This window comes from Nelumbo nucifera, chromosome 6 (assembly GCF_055504915.1).
Source record: "Nelumbo nucifera cultivar China Antique chromosome 6, China Antique-T2T, whole genome shotgun sequence".
In the NCBI taxonomy this organism is placed as follows: domain Eukaryota; kingdom Viridiplantae; phylum Streptophyta; class Magnoliopsida; order Proteales; family Nelumbonaceae; genus Nelumbo; species Nelumbo nucifera.
The window spans coordinates 2,627,393-2,648,030 of NC_142654.1; the positions used below are offsets into that span (position 1 = coordinate 2,627,393).

The 20,638-nt window shown below is 35.8% G+C and overlaps 1 protein-coding gene across 2 annotated transcripts; it reads right to left on the reverse strand.

The window, feature by feature from the left end:
* Positions 1 to 8,426: 8,426 nt before the first annotated feature.
* On the reverse strand, positions 8,427 to 19,762 carry LOC104609328 (F-box/LRR-repeat protein 15-like). Of its 2 annotated transcripts, none has more exons than XM_010275616.3 (17): positions 18,669 to 19,762; positions 15,423 to 15,687; positions 15,201 to 15,333; positions 14,256 to 14,355; positions 13,961 to 14,158; positions 13,605 to 13,875; positions 13,420 to 13,518; positions 13,197 to 13,285; positions 13,005 to 13,104; positions 12,730 to 12,900; positions 11,835 to 11,987; positions 11,497 to 11,657; positions 11,146 to 11,344; positions 10,310 to 10,776; positions 10,132 to 10,195; positions 8,885 to 8,971; positions 8,427 to 8,735 (listed from the first exon to the last, which is right to left on the reverse strand). In XM_010275616.3, exons 1-17 carry the CDS (start codon positions 19,139 to 19,141, stop codon positions 8,655 to 8,657), a joined length of 3,111 nt encoding a protein of 1,036 aa, XP_010273918.1. In that variant the 5' UTR covers positions 19,142 to 19,762; the 3' UTR covers positions 8,427 to 8,654. The 2 variants fall into 2 exon arrangements, with proteins under 2 accessions (XP_010273918.1, XP_088746673.1); XM_088890547.1 differs by having other exon boundaries at positions 15,201 to 15,289; positions 15,423 to 15,655; positions 18,669 to 18,805.
* Between the last annotated feature and the right edge of the window lie 876 nt (positions 19,763 to 20,638).

Sequence of the window (20,638 nt, forward strand, 5' to 3'; positions counted from 1 at the left end):
GCAAGTATTTATAGGTAGTGGGAGAGAGACAGGGACTCGGGAGTTGGAGGGAAAAAGTCCAGACTGGCATTTGAGATGGAGAGAAGCCAGGTCTCTCTCTCTCTCTGCCAGCCAAATAAAGCCATAAAATTAATCACCCAAAAATGTTAATATCCCATGAAAATGCAATCGGTCAAGCTTGATGATAATCTGGTCATTTTGTTATATGACCCCACTGTGGAATTAGATGCAGATTTAGATCTAGTGTTTCAGTTCAGTGGATCAAGATGAAGAAATATGATTATGATGTGGTGGATTATATATAGATGTATTATTGATCGTAATGTTGATGATGATGATGTCGTTGTTGTGAATGATTGATGATGATGATGATGTTGTTGTGAATGATTATGATAAGACTATTTATTGATCATACCTAAAAATATAAATAATATTGAAAATTCCCATATTTTTTCTACTCAACATTTAAAAGTGTCCAATACCAAAATGCATCAAGGACATTAAATCTAATGTTGAAATAATTATGACTAAGGTATAAAGATATAAAAAATAAACATTTTAATTGTTTGTATAAAGAGCTACACCATAATCAACAATACTAAGAGCTTCAGACATGTAGATATCATATAATAATTTTATTAATGGTATACTAACCGGTGTTTAGCTTCAAATCTACTCAAAATTTACTATAAGATACATCAATTGTTCTAACATCAATGGATTTAATTAGAGGTGTAAAGTGGGATGTGCCGGGCTGTGAGTGGCCTGCACAAAAGGTGGGTCGTGCCATGCTGCCCTCCCGGTAGAAATTTTGGGGGTCGGCTCGGCATGACCCATGGCCCAGGCCCAGGTGGGCCCGTGCTGTGTCGTCTCGTGTTGTGGGCCTGGGCCAAGTCGGGCTACAGGGCGGGCCTTGGGCCTAGGCCAAACCGGGTTGCACTGTTTTTTTTTGTTTTGTTTTGTTTTTTAATTTTGATTTCTTTTCTAAGTAAAATTATAAAACTAAAATGTTTAACTTTCCTTTGAACTTTGGGAATTGAGAACTATTTAAAAAATTAAGAAATGATAAATCTAAGTTATCTAACACATAAATGCAAAAAAAAATTACTTAACCAAATTGAAATAAGAATGATGGAATAACAAATTGGAAGAAAAATATGAATTTTATTTCATTTAAATTTGAATGGTACAAATTGCAAATACAATGATTGAATCATTGGATACTTGGATGAATGAAATATGAAAATGGAATAAATTAATAAAATATAAAAAATACAATATGGTTATAAATTGAAAATACAAAATTACATTATTAAAAATTTAAAAAAATCAAATAAATTAAATAAAATTAAAAAGATTTGAAAAAATAAAAAATTCTATACAAGTAGTCAAATTCATGAATCATTCATGACTTTCATCATCTGCTTCGAGTGAAATATCTGGTGTAGTATCATGCCCTCCTTTGTCTTGTAATCTATCTTCTACATCAAGCCAATCCTTGAAGCAAATGCACATCTTTATGCTTTCATCATTCATGCAGCTTCTTTTGTCATCAAGCACCCTGATACCTGCACTAAAACAAGACTCCGATGGAACTGTAGACACCGGAGGGGTTAGCAGATCACATGTCATGGCGGTGGGAACTGGATAATTTTTCGAATGTTCACTCCACCAGGTTAAAATATCAAAATTATTTGATCCTTCGCCTAAATTAGAAAAAATTGCTTGTAAATAAAAATTAAATTCAGTAAATAAACTTGTTGTAGAACTAGTAGATTTATGCCTTCTACTTATTAAATAAAAAAGTTTTTATCTTCTACTACTGGGCTCAAACTCAGAAGTAGAAGAAGATGATGTGCATTTCCGACAACTTTAGATTCATACAAACTGTACATTTTAAATAATAAATTATTAATTTCTTCTTTTTTATTTCCTATATCAATATTCATATTTTCACAATATGATTCAAGTAAAATATCTAAGTCGTCCTTCCTAATCCTAGGGTCTAATATTGTAGCCAAACAATAAAGGGGAGAAATGCTCTCCCGATATTTTTAAATTTATTTTCCATTATTTCAACAATACATTGAAATTGTGGATTATTTCTATATTTTGCAAAACAATCACTAATTACCATTAATTGATAAGGTAAATTACAACTAGTTGGATAATAAATTCCAAATAATTCATTAGTTGCATCATAAAAATGTTTTAAAAAATCTCTTATATAGACTGTCATTTCCCAATCTTTCTCAAATATCATATCATTAGGCATTTTTGAATTATAAAAATCAGAAAGAATTTGTTTATGAGATATACAACTTTATAACATAGCATAGGTAGAATTCCACCTATGCTTTACATCTAATATAAAATGTTTATATTTTAAACCATAATTTTGACATAAATATTTAAATTCTTGTTTTCTTACCCCTGAACTTTTTATATATATAATACAATTTCTAATTTTTGAAATATGAGTAGAAATAATATTCAAGGCATTTTGAATACATAAATTTAAGATGTGACATGCACATCTAATATGAAATAATTTACCATTTAAGCATGGTCTTAATTGGAATTTTAAAGTATTTATTGCAGAATCATTATTGCTTGCATTATCAAAACTAATATAAAGTATTTAAAATACTTGCAGCAATAGCTGGGCCACTATGTGACCATTCAAGCCTAGTAAAACTTAAAATTCTTTTATTCAAAAGCCAATTTTCATCAATGAAATGGCCGGTATCACAAATATAACTAATATTAAATTTAGATGTCCAAACATCCGAAGCAATTGCAACTTTAGAATTAAGATTTGCTAACAAAGAAATTAAATTTTGTTTATATGAATAAAAATTTTTAAAGCATCAGTTCTTATAGTATTCTTAGAAACTTTTTATATTGTGGGTTTACAGAACTACGCAACCATTTTTATAGCTTTGGATCTTCAGCTAATATAAGTGGTTGTTCTGCATGTACAATATACTTAGCAAGTTCTTGTCTCATTTTTTCTTGTGAATATGTAAAAGTACCAAAACTACTTCCCCATCCAATATGTATTTGGGTTGTTTCTCTCCCTTCATCTTTTTCTTTCTCATGTGTGAGCAGATGCCTACTCAAGTGACCCGTACCACCCTTGTTACAATAACTAAAGTCCTTCCTACATTTTTGGCAAACAACTCTTTTCCCCTTCCCCTCAATATCCTTTACTTTGAAAATTTTCCAAATTGGGCTACTCAACTTAGAGGTCCTCCTTTCTCCCCTAGTATTAGTACCGGGGTGGAAGTTCTACTTCCATCGACATCAATCGCATTAGTGCTAACACTATCATGATGCGATTGAATATCATCAATGGTGAACATGTTGGGGAATCGGTTTTAAGAAGAGCCGGCCATTTTTTTTAATTCTAAAAAGATAAAAATTAATCTAATTCGACTTACCAGGATTGTCGGTTCAAAATCCCAACTTGATTTCAACGGTTGAAGCCTTTCAACGTCCAAGCCTCCCAAATTGAGATACTTGAGCTAGTTGAGCAAGCCTTCTTTTTGTTGAAAGTTGAAACTTCAATAAAATTGAGACTTGAGAATTAGAGAATGCAGAATCAAACAATCAACTAATCAAAATTACTCAGATTGTAGGGAATTGAGAATGAGAGATTAAGAGAATTATTGAATTGGTGTGATGAGAATGGTGGAGGATAGGGCTATTTATAGGAATTGAACATAATTCAATTGCCCAAAATATCCAAAAAACTAGTTGTTATTTAGTTGTTGGGAGGGGTATTTTGGTCATTGTAAAGTTATTTATAACTTTACCCAAAAAGCCCCCTAAGCTAGTTATTATATAGCCATTGAGAGGGCATTTATGTCATTTTATCAACTCCTCATAAGCAAAATACACAAATACCCCTCTACCCCCCCCTAAAAGTTGAAACTAGCCATTGGGCCCCTTTAAGGGGGAGGGGGGGCAACAACTATATTCTGGGCAAGTCGCGCTCGGCCTACTATGGGCCCCATGGGCTATGCTCGTGTCATATCGTATTAACCCGTGGACCTAAAAGCCCTAGCCCAACATGGTACGGACCCGTATCGGGCCTGGCATGGCCTATAGGCCTTCATGCCAATCTAGGCTGGGTCGGTCCAAAGTCGTAACGACCCGGCCCGATTTACACCTCTAAATTTAATACACCATTGATGGATTCATATTTTAGTTATTTATTGCAATCAAAATTCAAAGTATTGATAGTTTGATACTCTCACTATACAAATTTTGCATTTCAACGGTTGGTATTGCCTCAATTCCTTTTATTTATTTATTTTTGGGTTCGATTATTTGTCAGGGATGTGTCACATCAATCATTAATGCTTAAAATAATCGAACACATTGAACTCTTGATATTTAAAATATTGATCGATATGTTGCTTTGAATTTTTGTTTGCAATGAAAATTGCTTATATGACATATAAATATTGATGACATACAAAATTGCTTTGAATTTTTGCTTGAAATGAAAATTGCTTATTTGACATATAAAATATTGATGGATATGTTGCTTTGAAAATTGATCGATGTTGGATTTTAAGAGATTAAATCCAATGGGTTTGATTGATCAATTATATGAGAAATTGCACTTGTACACTTGATCGAAAAATTAGTTTTTCTCTTACAAAACCCAGTTTTGAATTTGTCCCACATTGGAAAATTATAAGCTTTGTTTTCAGTATTTTAATAGGAGCTGATTTACACTCTTTACAAATAGTAAAGGAGAGTATGGGGGTTTGGTATCGTGCAACGCGTGCAAACGAGGCGCTTTAGAGGCGCACTTTGCTTGCACCCGTATGGCTCGCGAAGGGCGGCTTTGGTTTTGGTGCGATGCTGATCGTTGATGAGACCAATAGTCACAATTCGATCGGGTGATCAAGAGGCACAATTAAAAGTTAATAGTCATTAACTACTAAATGTCTCTTCTCTAAACCAGCACCTACATTTTCTTCTCAGACTTCAAAAACACACATTTTCGAAATCCACTTTTTCTCTCTCTCAGTCCAGTCTACTATAGTCTCACAGAAGGTTTTTTCAGAGATTCTTCAACTTTGTTGGTTGCAGATTCTTGCCCAAAGCTCTGCTGTGTCCTGGGAACGGATTTGCCTGTAACCCAACAGCAAACTCAGTGAAACTGAGTGGGGGCAAATAACGTTCTAAAGACAGTGTCTTCAGATGCGCCTCAGATCTTCTCCTCTAAAGTTACAATGACTTCATTTTCCTACAATCGATATAAAATACTGATCGATATGTTGCTTATATAACATATAAAATATCAATGTGTTGCTTTGAAATTTGCTTATATAAAATATTGATCGGTATGTTGCTTTGAATTTTTGTTTGCAATGAAAATTGCTTGTATGACATACAAAATATTTTTATAAATTTCAAAAATTTTCAATTTTTTAGAAAACAAGAATATATAGATCTAACAAGTTTTGACTGTCAATGGATATATGATGAAGATCCATACTCTTGGGACAAATAGGGGTGTCAATTGGGTTGGAATTGGTCCAATATGATTCAGTTCAATGTGAGTCCATTGCAAATGAACCAGGTCCAGTTCAATCTAATGAATATTTTAGACCATTTTGGACTGGCCAATTCAATGTCCAGACTGTTCGATATGTTTGAATTTGTTTTAATTTAGATTAGTTCCAACTCAAACCTGACCCTTAACACCTATATTATTATCTTCTATCAATGGACCAGATGTCGGCTCTATCTAACCTAATCTAATATAAATTCATTACGAATGGACCTGGTACAAATCAATATCTTATTGGTCCATCCAATCCGTTCAAATTGATTTTGGTTTGGACAGAGACTCCAAAACCTATCTATTAGGGATGAGCAAAAAAAGCTGAAAAACCGAATTGACAAAAACTGAACTGAAAATCCGGTTAATAGAATCAGCCGGTTCAACTTCGGTTTGGTATTTTAAAAACTGAATGTACTGGTTCAGTTTCAATTAACCAAAATAGAAAGCCAATGGTTAACCGAACCGATCGGTATACATATATTTATATTATATTTTATGTATATTATATATACATTTTATATATATTTTATATTTTCTATATGTTATAAATTAATGAATATACATTATATATAAATGTATATTTATAATATATAATATATTATTTATTATTTAAAATATAATATTTTATATATATTTTAGTGTTTTATTATATATTTATATATTTTTTATAATATACATTATAAATATTAAAAAACCAACGAACCAACAAACTGAACCGATGGTTAATCAATCAGCTTCGATTCGATTTCAATTAACACCCCTAGGGACAAACTATTAAAAAAATATATAAAAAAATGTTTGAATGAATAAATAACAATTCATTGAACTATGCTGACGGTAGCAACAATTATGACTGCCATGCAACTTTTAGTGACTGTCATCACCGCGCCAGATCCTCAACATGGCCATGCCTTTAGATACCAATATATTTTTAACCTTGATTGTGATGTAAAACGAGCAAAACCTACTTCAAAAGGGACTAGGTAGTCAAGACAGCCGAAAAATTAGTTTGGATTTTCTTGATTGTTGCTCCATTTTGAAGGAGTAGTAGAGCACAAAACCTTATATTTTGTAATGATATTAAGTATTTCTTTACTCTTCTGTTAATGTAGCGCCTAATAGTACTTAGCTGTTATAAAATAATAAAAAATGTTTTATCCCATTTTTCAAGGAAAAATTATACAAAACATTTTTTTAATAAACATCAATAAAATTATATAGCCCCTTAATTGGGGGCCAATGTTCTAAGTTCTATATACCCAATTTTCCTTCTTCTCCTTACCTTTTATAATAACCTACAGTACCCATTCTCTCATCTCTCAGAACCCCAAGTCCCCAACTGGGCTATCTTCTTTTGTTTATAATCGGCAAAAAACAACCTAATTGTTGAAACCTCTGCTAAAGTTTTGGACTATTGCTGAAACTTCCCCTAAATGTTGCAAATTGCAATCATCCTTCATGACCTTTCTAACATTGTAATAATTAAATCCCATCTCTTAAAATCTTCTAACAAGAGGCATGAAAATGTCAAAAATACTTATACAATTACTTTTGCCTAATATATTTATTTTCTAATTCTTCTATTTCATATTAATTGCTACCCCAAACACCTCCAGTCATCTCCAAAATTGATTTATTTTTCTAAATTTCCCTTCATATCAATCACTCAAAGGTAAAATTACAAATTCAAGCTCTTTCTTTTGTTGTTGTTGATAAAATTTGCATTGTTTTCTATAAAAACCAGCCTCAATATTAATGGAATGGATATTTTAGACAATTTCATGCCTCGTCAGAAAGTTTAAGGGAGGTTATTGCCATTAACAAACTTTAAGGGAGATTTTAGCAACGATTCAAAACTTTAGGAGAGGTTTCAGCCAAGGCTCAAAATATCGATACACCGGTATGGGCATTATTGGGCGAATCGATACCCTTTTTTATTATGTTTTATTTATTTATTTATTTTTTGAGACAGGTTAGGAGGGGCAGTTTAAGTCTCCACACCCTGAACTGGTCAGACCCCCAATACACCCACTATAGGGGCGTATCAAAGGGGTCCCAGAACAATACGTATCGGCCGATACGTGTCGATACTTTGAACCTTGGTTTCAGCAATTTACCCAAACTCAAAACACTGTTTCTCTCTACTAACCTTCTCTAAGGCTCCATTTGGAGAAAGAGCCAATACAAACATGATGGTTGATGCAAATGCAAAGTTGATTTAGTTCTACATTGACAAATTTTACTTTATTGCTAAACAATTTTTAGATGTGATGGGTGCAAAAACAAATTTTGAAATACCTTTCTTCGTTACATTGACCAACTTTTGAGTGCAAAATTTGCATTCTGAATGCAACTATGCAAGCATGCATTGAAATTTGTAAAAACTGTAATTTTTTGGTACATAAATGCAATCTTACCAAACACATGCTAACTGAACAAGAGTGCATATATGCAATTAACCAGCACTTGCAGTCTTGTCAAACGGAGCCTAAATAAAACATTTTGAATTTTTGATTGTGACGTTCCAGTTTTCATGTCACAACAACTCGCGGTAGATTCCCGTTAAATAATTTCCAAGCAGCACCTGAGTACTCACAATCGAGCTCAGCTTGCACCGGATTAGACCATTGTATATTACTTTCCATCTTATTCTAATCTTTTCTAAGAACCTACAAACTCCCTTAGACTGTATTTGGTTTGAAGGAAAAGGTAGGGAAAGGAAGGGAAACTCCCTTCTTGTCCCGACTTTTTCCTTGAAAGTTCAAACCAAACAGTCTTTACTCTTTCTTCTCAGCTAGTAAAGGAAAATGCCTCAGCAATAAACAGACAACCAAGAGCATACCAACATAAAACAACAATAGGCATTAACAAAAACAAAGTTTTATTATATCTTTTACATGTGGCGGATGCTGAACAGCTTCAGCAATCCACACCCAAGTCACTTACGCCGATTGCATCACAATTGGTTATTTACAAGGACGGTTTCCATGCGAGAGTAAAACATGTAGCGGAGAGACATTCGGAAGCAATCGGACCTGCAAGGGAAGACGTGTATTTGCAAACGATATCATGATGGGGACAGACTGCTAAAGATGCGTTTCAGACTGGGACACACAACGCGTAATCTCCCCATGCTCATAGAATCTATCTGTTCAGAGAGAAATAAACCAACTCAGATGAAATCTCCTTTGATACAACTCTATTATTAATTATAGGAAGCACTTTTCAAAGTGGCCACTTTGTCTCAACTATTAATTGCCCATATACAAGACTGACTAATTCCATAAAGTCTCTTACCTTTGGACAATAACGGACGTCCAGAGTTTCGAGCATGCTACAGTGTGATATGGCAGCTTTAACAGCTTCTTCAGTAATGCTGCAAGACTATTAAAACCCCAATGTTTATATAACCAAGTAATGGAAAGAGAAGAACAAGGGATTTTGTTTCGAGGCAAAAGCACAACTCCACAGGAACAAAAAAATAGCTCTAGCAGGGTAGGTGTTAGTCTTACATTTTGGACTGACAAAAGCAAATTTTCAAAACTAGATATTCAGTGAGCCTAAACCACGTCTTTGTTGAATCTTATTTTCCAGGTGGAAACTCTACTGGGATTTTGGGGGATGGATTCTAGGTAGAAGTTGGTACGTTTCCCTAGGCAGGCAATTTTACCAATTTCACACCTAAAGAGTGCAAGATGAAATTCAAGCATATTTGAACGACAATAACTATGAGAGGAATGCTAATGCTACCAAAAGAAAACTTGTGGATGATGTAATACCCATATGCTACAAAGAAATATCATGTGGGGCAAAGCAGATTATTTGATATATTAGAACGGTCTTGCTTGTTTTGAATAGGGGTGATCATTTCAAGCATGGCCTGGGCCCAATTCTTCAAGACCAGCCCAGTCTACAATTATATATTATATAAATTTTATTATATACTAATTATATTATATATTTTATATAATCAACTGTCCTAAGAGTGCATAGCTTATTTTTTTTGTTGTCTATTCTTATATAGATGAATGCAAAGCCTTGATTTAACTAGTCGATGTGGGACCTTATCAATTAACAAATTAAGAGAACCAAGGCTCTATATTCATTATACAAAAGTAGACATTGTGAGTGTTGGGTGGTCATATTTTTAATGCATAGGGCCAAATCCCAGACCAGGCCCATACATAGGTTCCCGGCCCATGATCTCCCTAGTTTTGAATGGAGCATTCAGACCACTTAACACATGAGATTATGACAAATCCTTAACTGACATCAGTACAAGCAAATAAATAAACATTCTAATCTGTAGTTTGCTGGTATTTCAAAGGTTTTCTTAAAATCTGAACAAAAGGAACATATCAGATGATTAGGAACACCGCATCATGGTGAATTTTGACCAAGAAATTTTTAGCCCAGGCACAAAGGCCACATGTCCCACACACTGGTATGTTTTATAATGAAGTTCCCTATATAAGATAGAGACTGTCTAGAGACTCCAGACCCAAATGTTCACTCAGAAGCTTGTGGAGGCAGAAAATTCATACCTGAAGGAAGAGGCTAGTTAGCCTTGGACAATCAAGTTTTAGAACTTCCAAAGAGCAACAATTGCTGAAGGGTAAAAGTAAAGAAGGAAATATTAACATAAAACAACACAAAAAAAAATGGAGAAAACAGAGATTTGCACAACCAAAAGGAGTTGTTGAAAAGAAAATATAAGCATACCTCAAATTGAGAAAGCTCAGATTGAAACAAGCAACACCAACTTCTTTCAAATTTGATGACAAAGAAAGGTTTAATGATGACAAATGAAAACAGCGGGCCCTAGGAGGAATGACAACCTTTTTTATGTTTGGGCACCCAACACAGTTCAGGTTCTGTAGTAGCCGGTCAGGCTGTTGAATTGTATCATGCATAGCTTTTGGAGAAAACAAGCCAGTTGAGCCACTGCTGTTTGGCAATTCAGAAAGCTGACCACCACTTGGACCCCAATTAAGGTCATGCATATTCACACATCCATTTAAACTGACGTGTGTAAGATGTGTACAGCAAGCAAGAAGTTCCTCTATGGCTGACTGACAGATACTCCCATAGGATAAATCCAATTCACGAAGCGCTGGTAGAGCCCCTTCCTTATACAGAGCCTCCAGAGATGAATCAGTGAGATACTTGCAAGCCTGCAATTTCAATACCTGTAGAAAAGGAAGGGGAGGGATGATTATAGTCTATAGACCACTTTGTCAAACTAAAATATTCCTTCACCCAAATAAATGCATCCTGAAGGGCACATTTTGGAATTCACAGTTTCTCTTTTTTGTCAGTTTCAATGTTTTAATCATAAATTAAGAGCTTCAAACATAATATTTCAATTAATTAGTGGTACTATAACAATCAAAAAAGGCAGCTTCCAGATTTGCACAGAGAGAGAATTTTAACTTGCAGTAAGTAAAAAAAATCTAGTTAAAAACTTAAAATAGATGATAAGAGCAGGAATTAATTCCATAATGGTAATTCAAGAATGCAAATCTGTTTTCTTTTTCATTACAGTATGTGAGAATTACCTTCAACTGCAAACAGGATTCAAAAACTGGCTGCAAGTTCACCAAGAAAGTATAGGATAAGTCGAGCAATGCCAAACAAGAAAGTTGGCGCAAAGAGGAGAGCCCATCAGGACCAACAGATGGGCAAGACATCAATATTAGTGACTCAATCAGAGGGCATGATGCAGTTGTTGCAGACAAGCAGTCATCTTTAAGCTGGCTGTATATGAAAAATAATGAAAATATCAGATTTTTTTCTCAACAAGCATAAAAAAGGCCAATACGCATTGTTGGCCCCAGCTATCTGGGGTCTTGGGAGGGCAACAAGTATTAGTATCATTTTGAGAAATTATTGAGAAAAAAGAACATAACCTGCAAAAGGAGGCATCTAAAGACATCAAATGAGGGCAATTGATGGATGCCTCAGACAAGACACCGCATCCCTTCAACTCCAGCACAACCATGTGTGGTGCTTCAATTTGGAGTACATTTAATTTTGGACATATCCCCAAATTCAAGGACCCAAGACCAACCTGCATCAAACAATTCATAAGGCAGTTGATGAAGTTCAAAAAGCAGAAATCACATGTACAAGCATGTCAATGTGTGTAAGGTCAACAACCATGTCTACTTACAGCCAATAACAATTATGTAGAGGTCTAAAGAATACAATTCACCATAGGAATAAAATCATGAAGTAATTCACTTACTGGACAAAATGATGCTCTTTCTAGATGATCACAGCCATCTAAATAAACTTGCTCAAGAAATGGGCATGTGAGTTCAAGGGCAGTCATGGCACGGCAACCAACAAGGGAAAGACTGACCAAAGAAGTACTGTTGAATCTTACTGCTGTCAGATTCTGTAAACAATTAAATGAACATTTTCAGTTACATGGGAGGAAAATAATTGCTAAGAGCTATAGCAAAATTGGCATGAATGAAACAGAAAACATATCAACCAGTATGCAAAATAGGAGGGCAGAAACCAAACTCCGTCAAAATATAGAGAGGAGACCAATGCAAGCATAAATGTCTATAAATTGAGAAAAGTACGGACAAAAGGTTAAAGGAAACATCATTATTTTGGCTTTAAATGATGTCATTTTGCATAAGTTTAACAAACTTTAAATAAAACTATAAAATAGTATGGACTGCCACCACAGAATTGATTCATTCTCAAACTCCTGACTTCGTTTCTCTTCCTCTTTTCTCTATTAATCTATGACAAAAAACAGTTTCAATACCAGTGCAGCACTACAGCTACCTATGTTGTACACCATGCCACGAATCAGATCTCTCCTTCCCCCCCCCCACCCATAATCCATGTAAAGACTTCTCGTGAAAAACACTCAACTTCCTAAAGGGCTCTTTACTTAAAAAATGCAACAAATACACAAAATTCCAAACAGTAAGCATATGCAATCCCATGTGTTCATCACCATCACCAACCAAGCAGAGAAAAACCATTTTAGATCAGATATGTGAATTGCTTTCCCCACAACTCTTCTATCCAGTCTATTATACTCATCTCATGTGCACGTCAAGCATAAGTGGAACGCTGATGAAAAAAAATGAGTAGATGTGTAAAGAGGATATACCAACCTCACAACTGTCAAGAACCAGTGATCTAAGCATGGGACAACCACCACCATCACTAAAAACTTCACAAACAGAATTTGTCAAAGATTCACATTCAGTAAGGTCCACTTCTTGCAAACTCTGGCACTGCAATGCCAATGTGGTCAAACTTTCCTGCTTTTGTAATACTAATTTCTGCATTGCCAGAAAACCATTTGTTCAAGGTTTCAGCCATAAAAAAATGACAAGAAATGTGGAAAAGAATCGGAATACATTTCATTATCTCAACAAGGACAAACCTGCAATGAATTTGATGTGATGTTGATGTGATGGAGTGCAGGGCAATTAGAAACTGTAATTGATGAAAGCATAGGGCTTCGCAAATTTAAATCAACAAATCTGTGAAGGAAACAACATTGAGTCATAGCTTGCTAACAGACCAAAAGTGCATAACAATTGGCAAGGAAAAGGACATGGGGAGAAAATTCTACTTGCGACAATGTATTAGTCTGATCTTCTGCAGTCGTGGAAGGTCCAAGGAAACTGATGTCAACAAACTACAATTATCAAGCTCCAGTACCTAGAATGAAATAATGATCTCTTTTAGGCAAGTGAAAAACAATTACTAAGATAGACATAAAAAAAATACTTAGAAGTTGCAGTAAGAAACAGCTAAGAATCACCTATATCTAAAGCAAGAAAATAAGTCCAAACCTCGAGCATATAACTATGAGATATTGCAGCCATCGAAGCAGAAGTTATACCCTCACAACTATGAAGCTTCAAAACCATCAACATTGGCAGCCTTACAGACTTCCAGAAGCAGGACCAAATAATGTTAGATAAAGATAAATCTGACATCAGCAGAAACAGATTTTTGAAGCACAGATAAGACTAACCTCAAGTGAGATGTTTGGGCAGTATGATGCGTTTAGAAAATGAAGATGAACACAAGTGAAGGCTATCTCCCGAAGTGTTTCATCACTAACACATGAACAGTTTGACATGTCCAAAGATGCCAATAACGGGCATGACGTTGCTGCTGAACGGATTCCAGCATCTGAGAGCTTGTGGCAGGAACCTATATCTAATTCATATAATTGAGGGCAATTAAGCATTGCATGTGTCATGTTGGTACGCTTCAGGGACAACATTTCAAGTTGTGGACACCTACAAAAATATCAGATTTCAACATTAAAACTCAAACCACTACAGCACATTATAACTTTGTTCTCAAACATGAAAATATTTCCACCTCACACAAATACGGAGAACACGGCACTTCACAATTTGAAGATGGCGCAATCTATCATGGAACACAGTTATCTCTTGACTGCCATTACCAAGAGTTGCATCAATGACACGCAAACTTCTCAACATAGAACAATTAGCTAGGTCACAGAAAAAATCACCACCAAGCTGTCCCTTCCCCAAAATCAAAATCTCAATGTTCCTGAAGATCAATCACAAATATGAACTTATTGTAGAAAGGTTACATGAGATAAGATGTACACAGAACTAGGTAAGTTATCAAGAAAGGGGCCAATCACCTTAAGGATCGTATTGCTCTCATAGCAAGGGTGTCCATAGCAGGGGTGCCAATAATATTCACTTCAGTGGCATTTGGATATCGCTGACACATATCTACAACTGCAAATTCATGAAACCAATAAAAATTATGAACTAATTTAAGTATTCCAGAACAAGACCAAAGAAGCCCAATAGCAGTGTTTTAAAAGCTCAAGGCGCAAAAAAAGCGCAAGGGCCAATTTGCGCCCGAGGCACAAGGCGGAAGGCGAGGCAAGTGCCTTTTTAAGCAAGGCACAAAATTACCAAAAAAAGGCTACAAATTAAAAAAAAAAAAACAGAAAAATAAAAAAAAATGCTAAAATTTAAAAAAAAAAATATTAAACATAATGTTAATAGAAAATATAAACTTAAATTTTAAGATAAATGTTTTAAAAAACCTATTATCTAAAATTAAAATACATAAACATAACATGTAAAGCGTATTCAAATAAAAATTTAAAAATAAAAGCAAACATATAAAGCATTTTCAAGCATGTCAAACCCACAATCTCTTTTTTACCTTAATTGCATTGCTTCAAGTAGCTAATGTGATGTAAAACATATTGCATTCTTGATTCTATGGGTCGCCTTTGTACCACGCCCCTCGAGGCAAGCCCGAACAAGTCTATGTTAGGGTCTGAAATTCTTATTTCTTGCATAAAAAATAATGATTGTATAACATTCTTTGCCTTTTAAGAAGATAATTTTGTTCATTTCATTGCCTTTTAGGCCCAGGTTATAGCCCTTATTATAGGTGCTAAGCCTAGCGTGGCCCATGATCACTCCCCATGTGCAACTCTACATTACATTTTACCATTTCTAGGAATTCATATGCAACTTGATTTCAAATTTATACTTCATTAATCCCTTCAAAAAGGATATACGTAACACTGTTTTGGTACCACAAAGGAAAAAAGATGACTTACACTGATTCTCAGAGATTTCCCGACTTTCAAAATTCAAATACTTCCAGAAGTCTTCATGAGAACTAGCCACATGCCACTGCCTGCAGACCCTAGCAGCTCTACATAAATTAATATGGTCCAGGAAAGAGAGAACCTGGGACCACATTGAGAAAATTTTGAGAAAATATTAACTCATAAAACGGAAGTGATAACAAAAGCATATTGAAAGAGCATGTAAGATACCATGTGCAACAAGTCATCTGTAAGATCCATCTTAACTTCTGAGACTTCCATTTTTGAAGAATTACCCTCATCTCCATGATCATCATCACCATTGTTAGAATCTGCAGACTTTCCATTACCACCATCATTTGGCAGGGAATTAAGATAATTGATTGTATCATTTTCACATGAAGCAGAGGAACTTTGACTGGTGTCGTAGTTGCCAACAGCAAGTGAAATGGAAGTATCAGCACCTGACATTATTGTACATGCATAACCATATTCTCTGTAAAATAAAAGGGATAGGAAGAAAAAAAAAAAGAGCTCCAACATTAATACCCAGCAAGACTAACAAATACAGAAACCTTCAGAAAAATGTAATGTACAAATTTGCACAAACTATGTTCCATAAATATCCAAATAAAAAATGATGTAGATCAAGTTCCATTCAAATACACCAAATTTCAAAAGCAAATTTCTTTGACAAATGATGCATGTAGTGAAAAAGACGAAAGGGGCAAAAAAATAGTCCAAAGAATTGGGCCGGCCTACATGTCTCATATGCATGCAAGTATACAAATATACAGCCTGTATGGATGATCTAGAGCCAATCCTTTCCTAGTCATTACAAAGGTTAGAATGGTAAGACCAGTAAAACCTGATAATATAGAGGCCAAAGGGGAAAAAAGACAAGGTGTTCAATCTACACCTTCCCTGTTTTATCCATTTAATCAAAAAGCTTCTAGCAGAGGGAATAACCATTGATACAATTCTAGGAGGAAGCAAGTGGTTGCAGAACATGCACATATAGAAGATAAACTTATCAAAAAATTGGCTGCTTTGAAGGTAACTCAAGGCTGAACTGCTAGCTGTTCACAGTCTCAATCCTGCCTACTCCTTGGGATGGAATGATTAAAAATTGAAAGATATGCCAAGTGGTGAACTGGTGATTGATTGGACGACTTAAGCAGCAGGTAGTCCTCGGTCTTCAAGATTTGTTCTTAGAGAGGCTAAGGCTTTAACCTACCAATTGAACCATTTATTCAGATGAACACCTAGATAGTTTATAATGTCATAGCTACTTCATTGGCCAGAAATGGAGTAGGTAACCACAGCTGGAGGGGGGGGGGGGGGGGACCAAACCCAGGGGCTAGAAGTGATTATTTTCAGCTCGGCTCGGCCCAAAATTCTTGCCTTGGGCCTAGGTTTTGTGTTCAGAGGCCTGCAAATTTAGGGGCTGGGCCCGCATGCACACACATATATTATTTATACATATGTATATATGTTGTTGTATATTTTATACATAAATAACATAATATGACATGTATAATATTTTATAGGGAATTGCATATAGGCACTCTGTACTTTGGGGGTAGTCTCACACTCTTACTTTAGGGCCTGAACTTTCAAATGTGCCATTTTAGTACCTGAACTTTCAGAACCATACAATTAAGTCCAACTCTGTTAAACTACTGTTGCAGTGAGGGGTAAATTTACGAAAATGTCCATGTTCTGTTAACCAGCAGTGGCATTTTCATTTATGGCATATAATAGAAAATATTATATGTTTTATATTTTATAAATAAGTCATAGGCCCAGGACTTAGCCCAGCCTGTGCAGGTTTGTTCTTGAGCTATAGCCCTTATCATAGGTGCTAAGCCCAGCCTGCACCCAGCCCATGATCGCCCCTACAGGGGCTAATCTGTAACTCTACTTTAGATTTTTTTTTTTTGTATACTTTTGTTTGCTCAGCCTCATGCTATCTTGCCCACCCACTATTCCCTGCCTGCTATTATATTCATCGAATTAACAGGTGCTTTATTTTCATTTTCATTTTTTATAATAAAGATAAAATTCATCAGGAAATTGATGAAAATAAAAAGTGAATACAGGATGAGATGATAATGTATCACCTTGAAAAGAAGAGGTACAATCACATAGAAAGCAATTCCGTACCACAAAAGAGTCCTCTAAAATCCCAATAAATACCACAAAGACTCTTTGACTCGCCATAGTAAAACTGCAACAGCCCACTACTGAAGAGGGCCAGCTACCCATTTCTCCCAAAGGCTCAAGATCAGCATCTCCATTTCAATGCCAAGAGAGAGGAAGAATGCCAAAATCTATAGAATTTTTTGCCAGATCTGATCTCTAGAAGAATGCTTGTTGGTAAAGACTTGAGAGACAAGCAATGAGTCACACTAACTTCTTCTTCATCCCACACCTCTCATTTTCCTTTTCTTTCTCTACCTTTTAGGGAAAATGGAAGAGATAAAAAGGAGAGAAAGTTTAACACTTCAATGTCATATTTTCTCTACCTTCTTTTCCAATTTGGCTTCTCATGTCAACCAAATTATCCACTTCATCTAGATTTTCTTTTATCCCATCCATTTTCCTTACAACAAAACACAGTTAAGAATACCATTGTGGTAATCCCCTATCAACAATAGGGCAGGTCAAGTTTCCAATTGGAAATTAAAACCAGTGTATGAACAGGAACATTCTTAGGAGAAATTTGATAACACCGAAGCGGCTGTTATTGCTTCTTAGGTGAGACATACCATTCAGCTGAACTAGTATGGATTCAAAAACGTTACAGTATACATGCAATAAACAAAAGATCCACATCAAGAATGACAAAATAAGAGTCTGTATCAAGTACTATAATATCAATTAACATGACAAAAAATAAATAGAACACATTATAGTCTGATGATCAGTAAAGATTGTGCCCAAATGTAGATGAATTTCAAAGGATCTTTTCACCAGACAACCATCACAAAGTGAAGCTCACAACGTATCTCAGATTGTTAATAGACTTTTTTTGGAATCGGACCCAGATTTTTAATAGACTTGAGGGATGCATCTTAAAGAGATTAATCGTGGTAGTTAAGATACATGTGCTTATGTGCCTTGGTGTTTTTCTTTGAAATGTAAGAAGTTGAAAAGGAAAGATGATAATAGAATGGCCATCTTCGTTCACGGAAGGTAAGTACTTCACTACAGTACAAACCAGAATATTGTTAGAGGTAAAAGCGTGACAAACGATGGCGAGCATGGAAGACAGAAATAACAAAAGCGTGACAAAAATGATCAGCAAATGCGAAATATACTCATCTATAATTCAAGTGATCAACAAAAATATTGACTTGCGTAGCAAAAAGAAATCTTTTCACTACAAGCTATTTCAGTTTTCTAAATGCAACTAAAAAGAGCTAAATGACCTTTCAGTGCGATGAGAGAGAGAGAGAGATAAGGAGAGCTCACCGAGAATCGGAATGAACTTTGGCCCGTTTATGCTGGAAATCCCGATTGTGATTCCCTTTTCCCAGGCCTAAGGAAGAATTTTCTTCACCTAGACCCAACCCGTCACCATCCGCTACGCACTGACTACTGGCTTGTACATACTTGTCAAAACAACGGGAACTCCCAAAAGCAAGTTCCCAGGCAACGGAAGCGTCACGGGGCATCTCCTTCTCAGCCGGATCCCTCGTCCTAACAGCCATCCCCAAATCCAAATCTTCCACCACAGTCTCCTCGCTCGGCGAACCATCCATCGTTCCATCCTTGAATCCCATTTGCGGAGTTCCAGCCCCAGAGTCCTCGTCGTCCATTTTCGTACGCAATAATTCCTTAAACTTAACTTCAGTTGCAGTATAAAGCAAGCCCCCCTCGATGCTCCTAGTGCTTTCCTCGTATTCTATCTCTTCGCCAAAACCACAACAACAGCAAAACCTCATGCGACTGTAAACATCAAACGCCAAAACCCTAAAAAGAACCGTTGTTTCCAATACCAAATGTGTGACCTTTGCAAACCCTAGTTCAAGACCCTATCTTCTATCTTGCCTAAAGTAACAACCCACTTTCCACATTTCCAAAGCCCCTGCAACCCAACTGTCGCCCCATTCCACATAAATCAAACATGGAAGAAAAAGAACAAAAACTATTCGACGAACACTCCGAATGCGAGACGATTCACAGCGAATTCGCCAGGGCTTATTTCCTGAAATTTGCTGGTAAAGATGATTTCACGGATCTGATCTGACTTGACCGGCCCTGACGATCTTGTCTCGTTACACGACTATACCTATCGCTCTACCCTCGGTGGCTCTATCTCATTCTCCATCTCTGTTAAGACTTAAGCGTTTGTAGCTTGTAATGGTGATTTTGAGAGAATTTGTACTTATAATGGGGGCAACTTCTGGGCAATCTCGCGCCGAGCCACGGACCGGGAACTTTTGAGAGAGAGAGAGAGAGATTAAACGCGAATTCTCACGGAGTGCAATAGATTTTCTTAGATTCAGTGAGATCGTGAGTATGACTCCCTTTTTTCCTTCAAAATAACTCCCTTCCTTTTGTATGCTGATAAAAATACTTTTTTTCTTTTTTGCCAAAAATATAATTTCTTTTTTCTCTATATATGGACGATTATTACAGATTAAGATCGTGACTCATGAATGAAATAAATTGCGAGGACGCTTTAAAAAAAAGGATTGGATTTGAATTTACAGTGGACTGGGCTTGGGCCACAAAACCTGGGCTAACTTAAATTTGGGTTGGTATTAGCGGAGGCCTGAATACCATGAGCCTGGCGTGTGTCCATAGGCATGGCAAGGGGGCGGGTTTGAGAAGGGTTTTGTAAATTTTAATATGAATGCAAGTATGGGCCGGGTTTATGGTCAACTCATGCCAATCTTGAGAGTTGGGCTAAGGCCCGAGCCTCAATTGAGTATGAGGTCAAGCTTGATCTTTTTCAACTTGAGCCCAGCTCACATTGTAATTTAATGTATTCGGGTTGGGTTTGGGCCTGAGCCGGATTTACCCCGGTCTTATTAATTATCCTTTATATAAAATTCAAAATATTATTAAATTCAATACCTAATACATAAAGTTCATATGCTTTCCACTAATATGCAAAGTGTCAAGTTTTAGCCTAAATACTATACCCTATTTGTACCCATAGGGCTATAGAATTCCAAAACCTATCCCCACCCTAAAATTCATCAATCAAATAAAAAAAAAACACCCCCCCCCAACAGGGCAGATAGCCGTCGAATAGGGTAAAAGTTGTCATCCCTACCCTAATCAACTCCACATAATTCAACCCAAAACCTATTTGATAATGTATGGTATATACACTAAATCTAATATAACAATATAAGTTTTTGATTTTATAGTAACTAGTGTAGGAGCATGTTATCAAAGCAAACTTCGATGGAGCGGCGAGCATTTCAGCT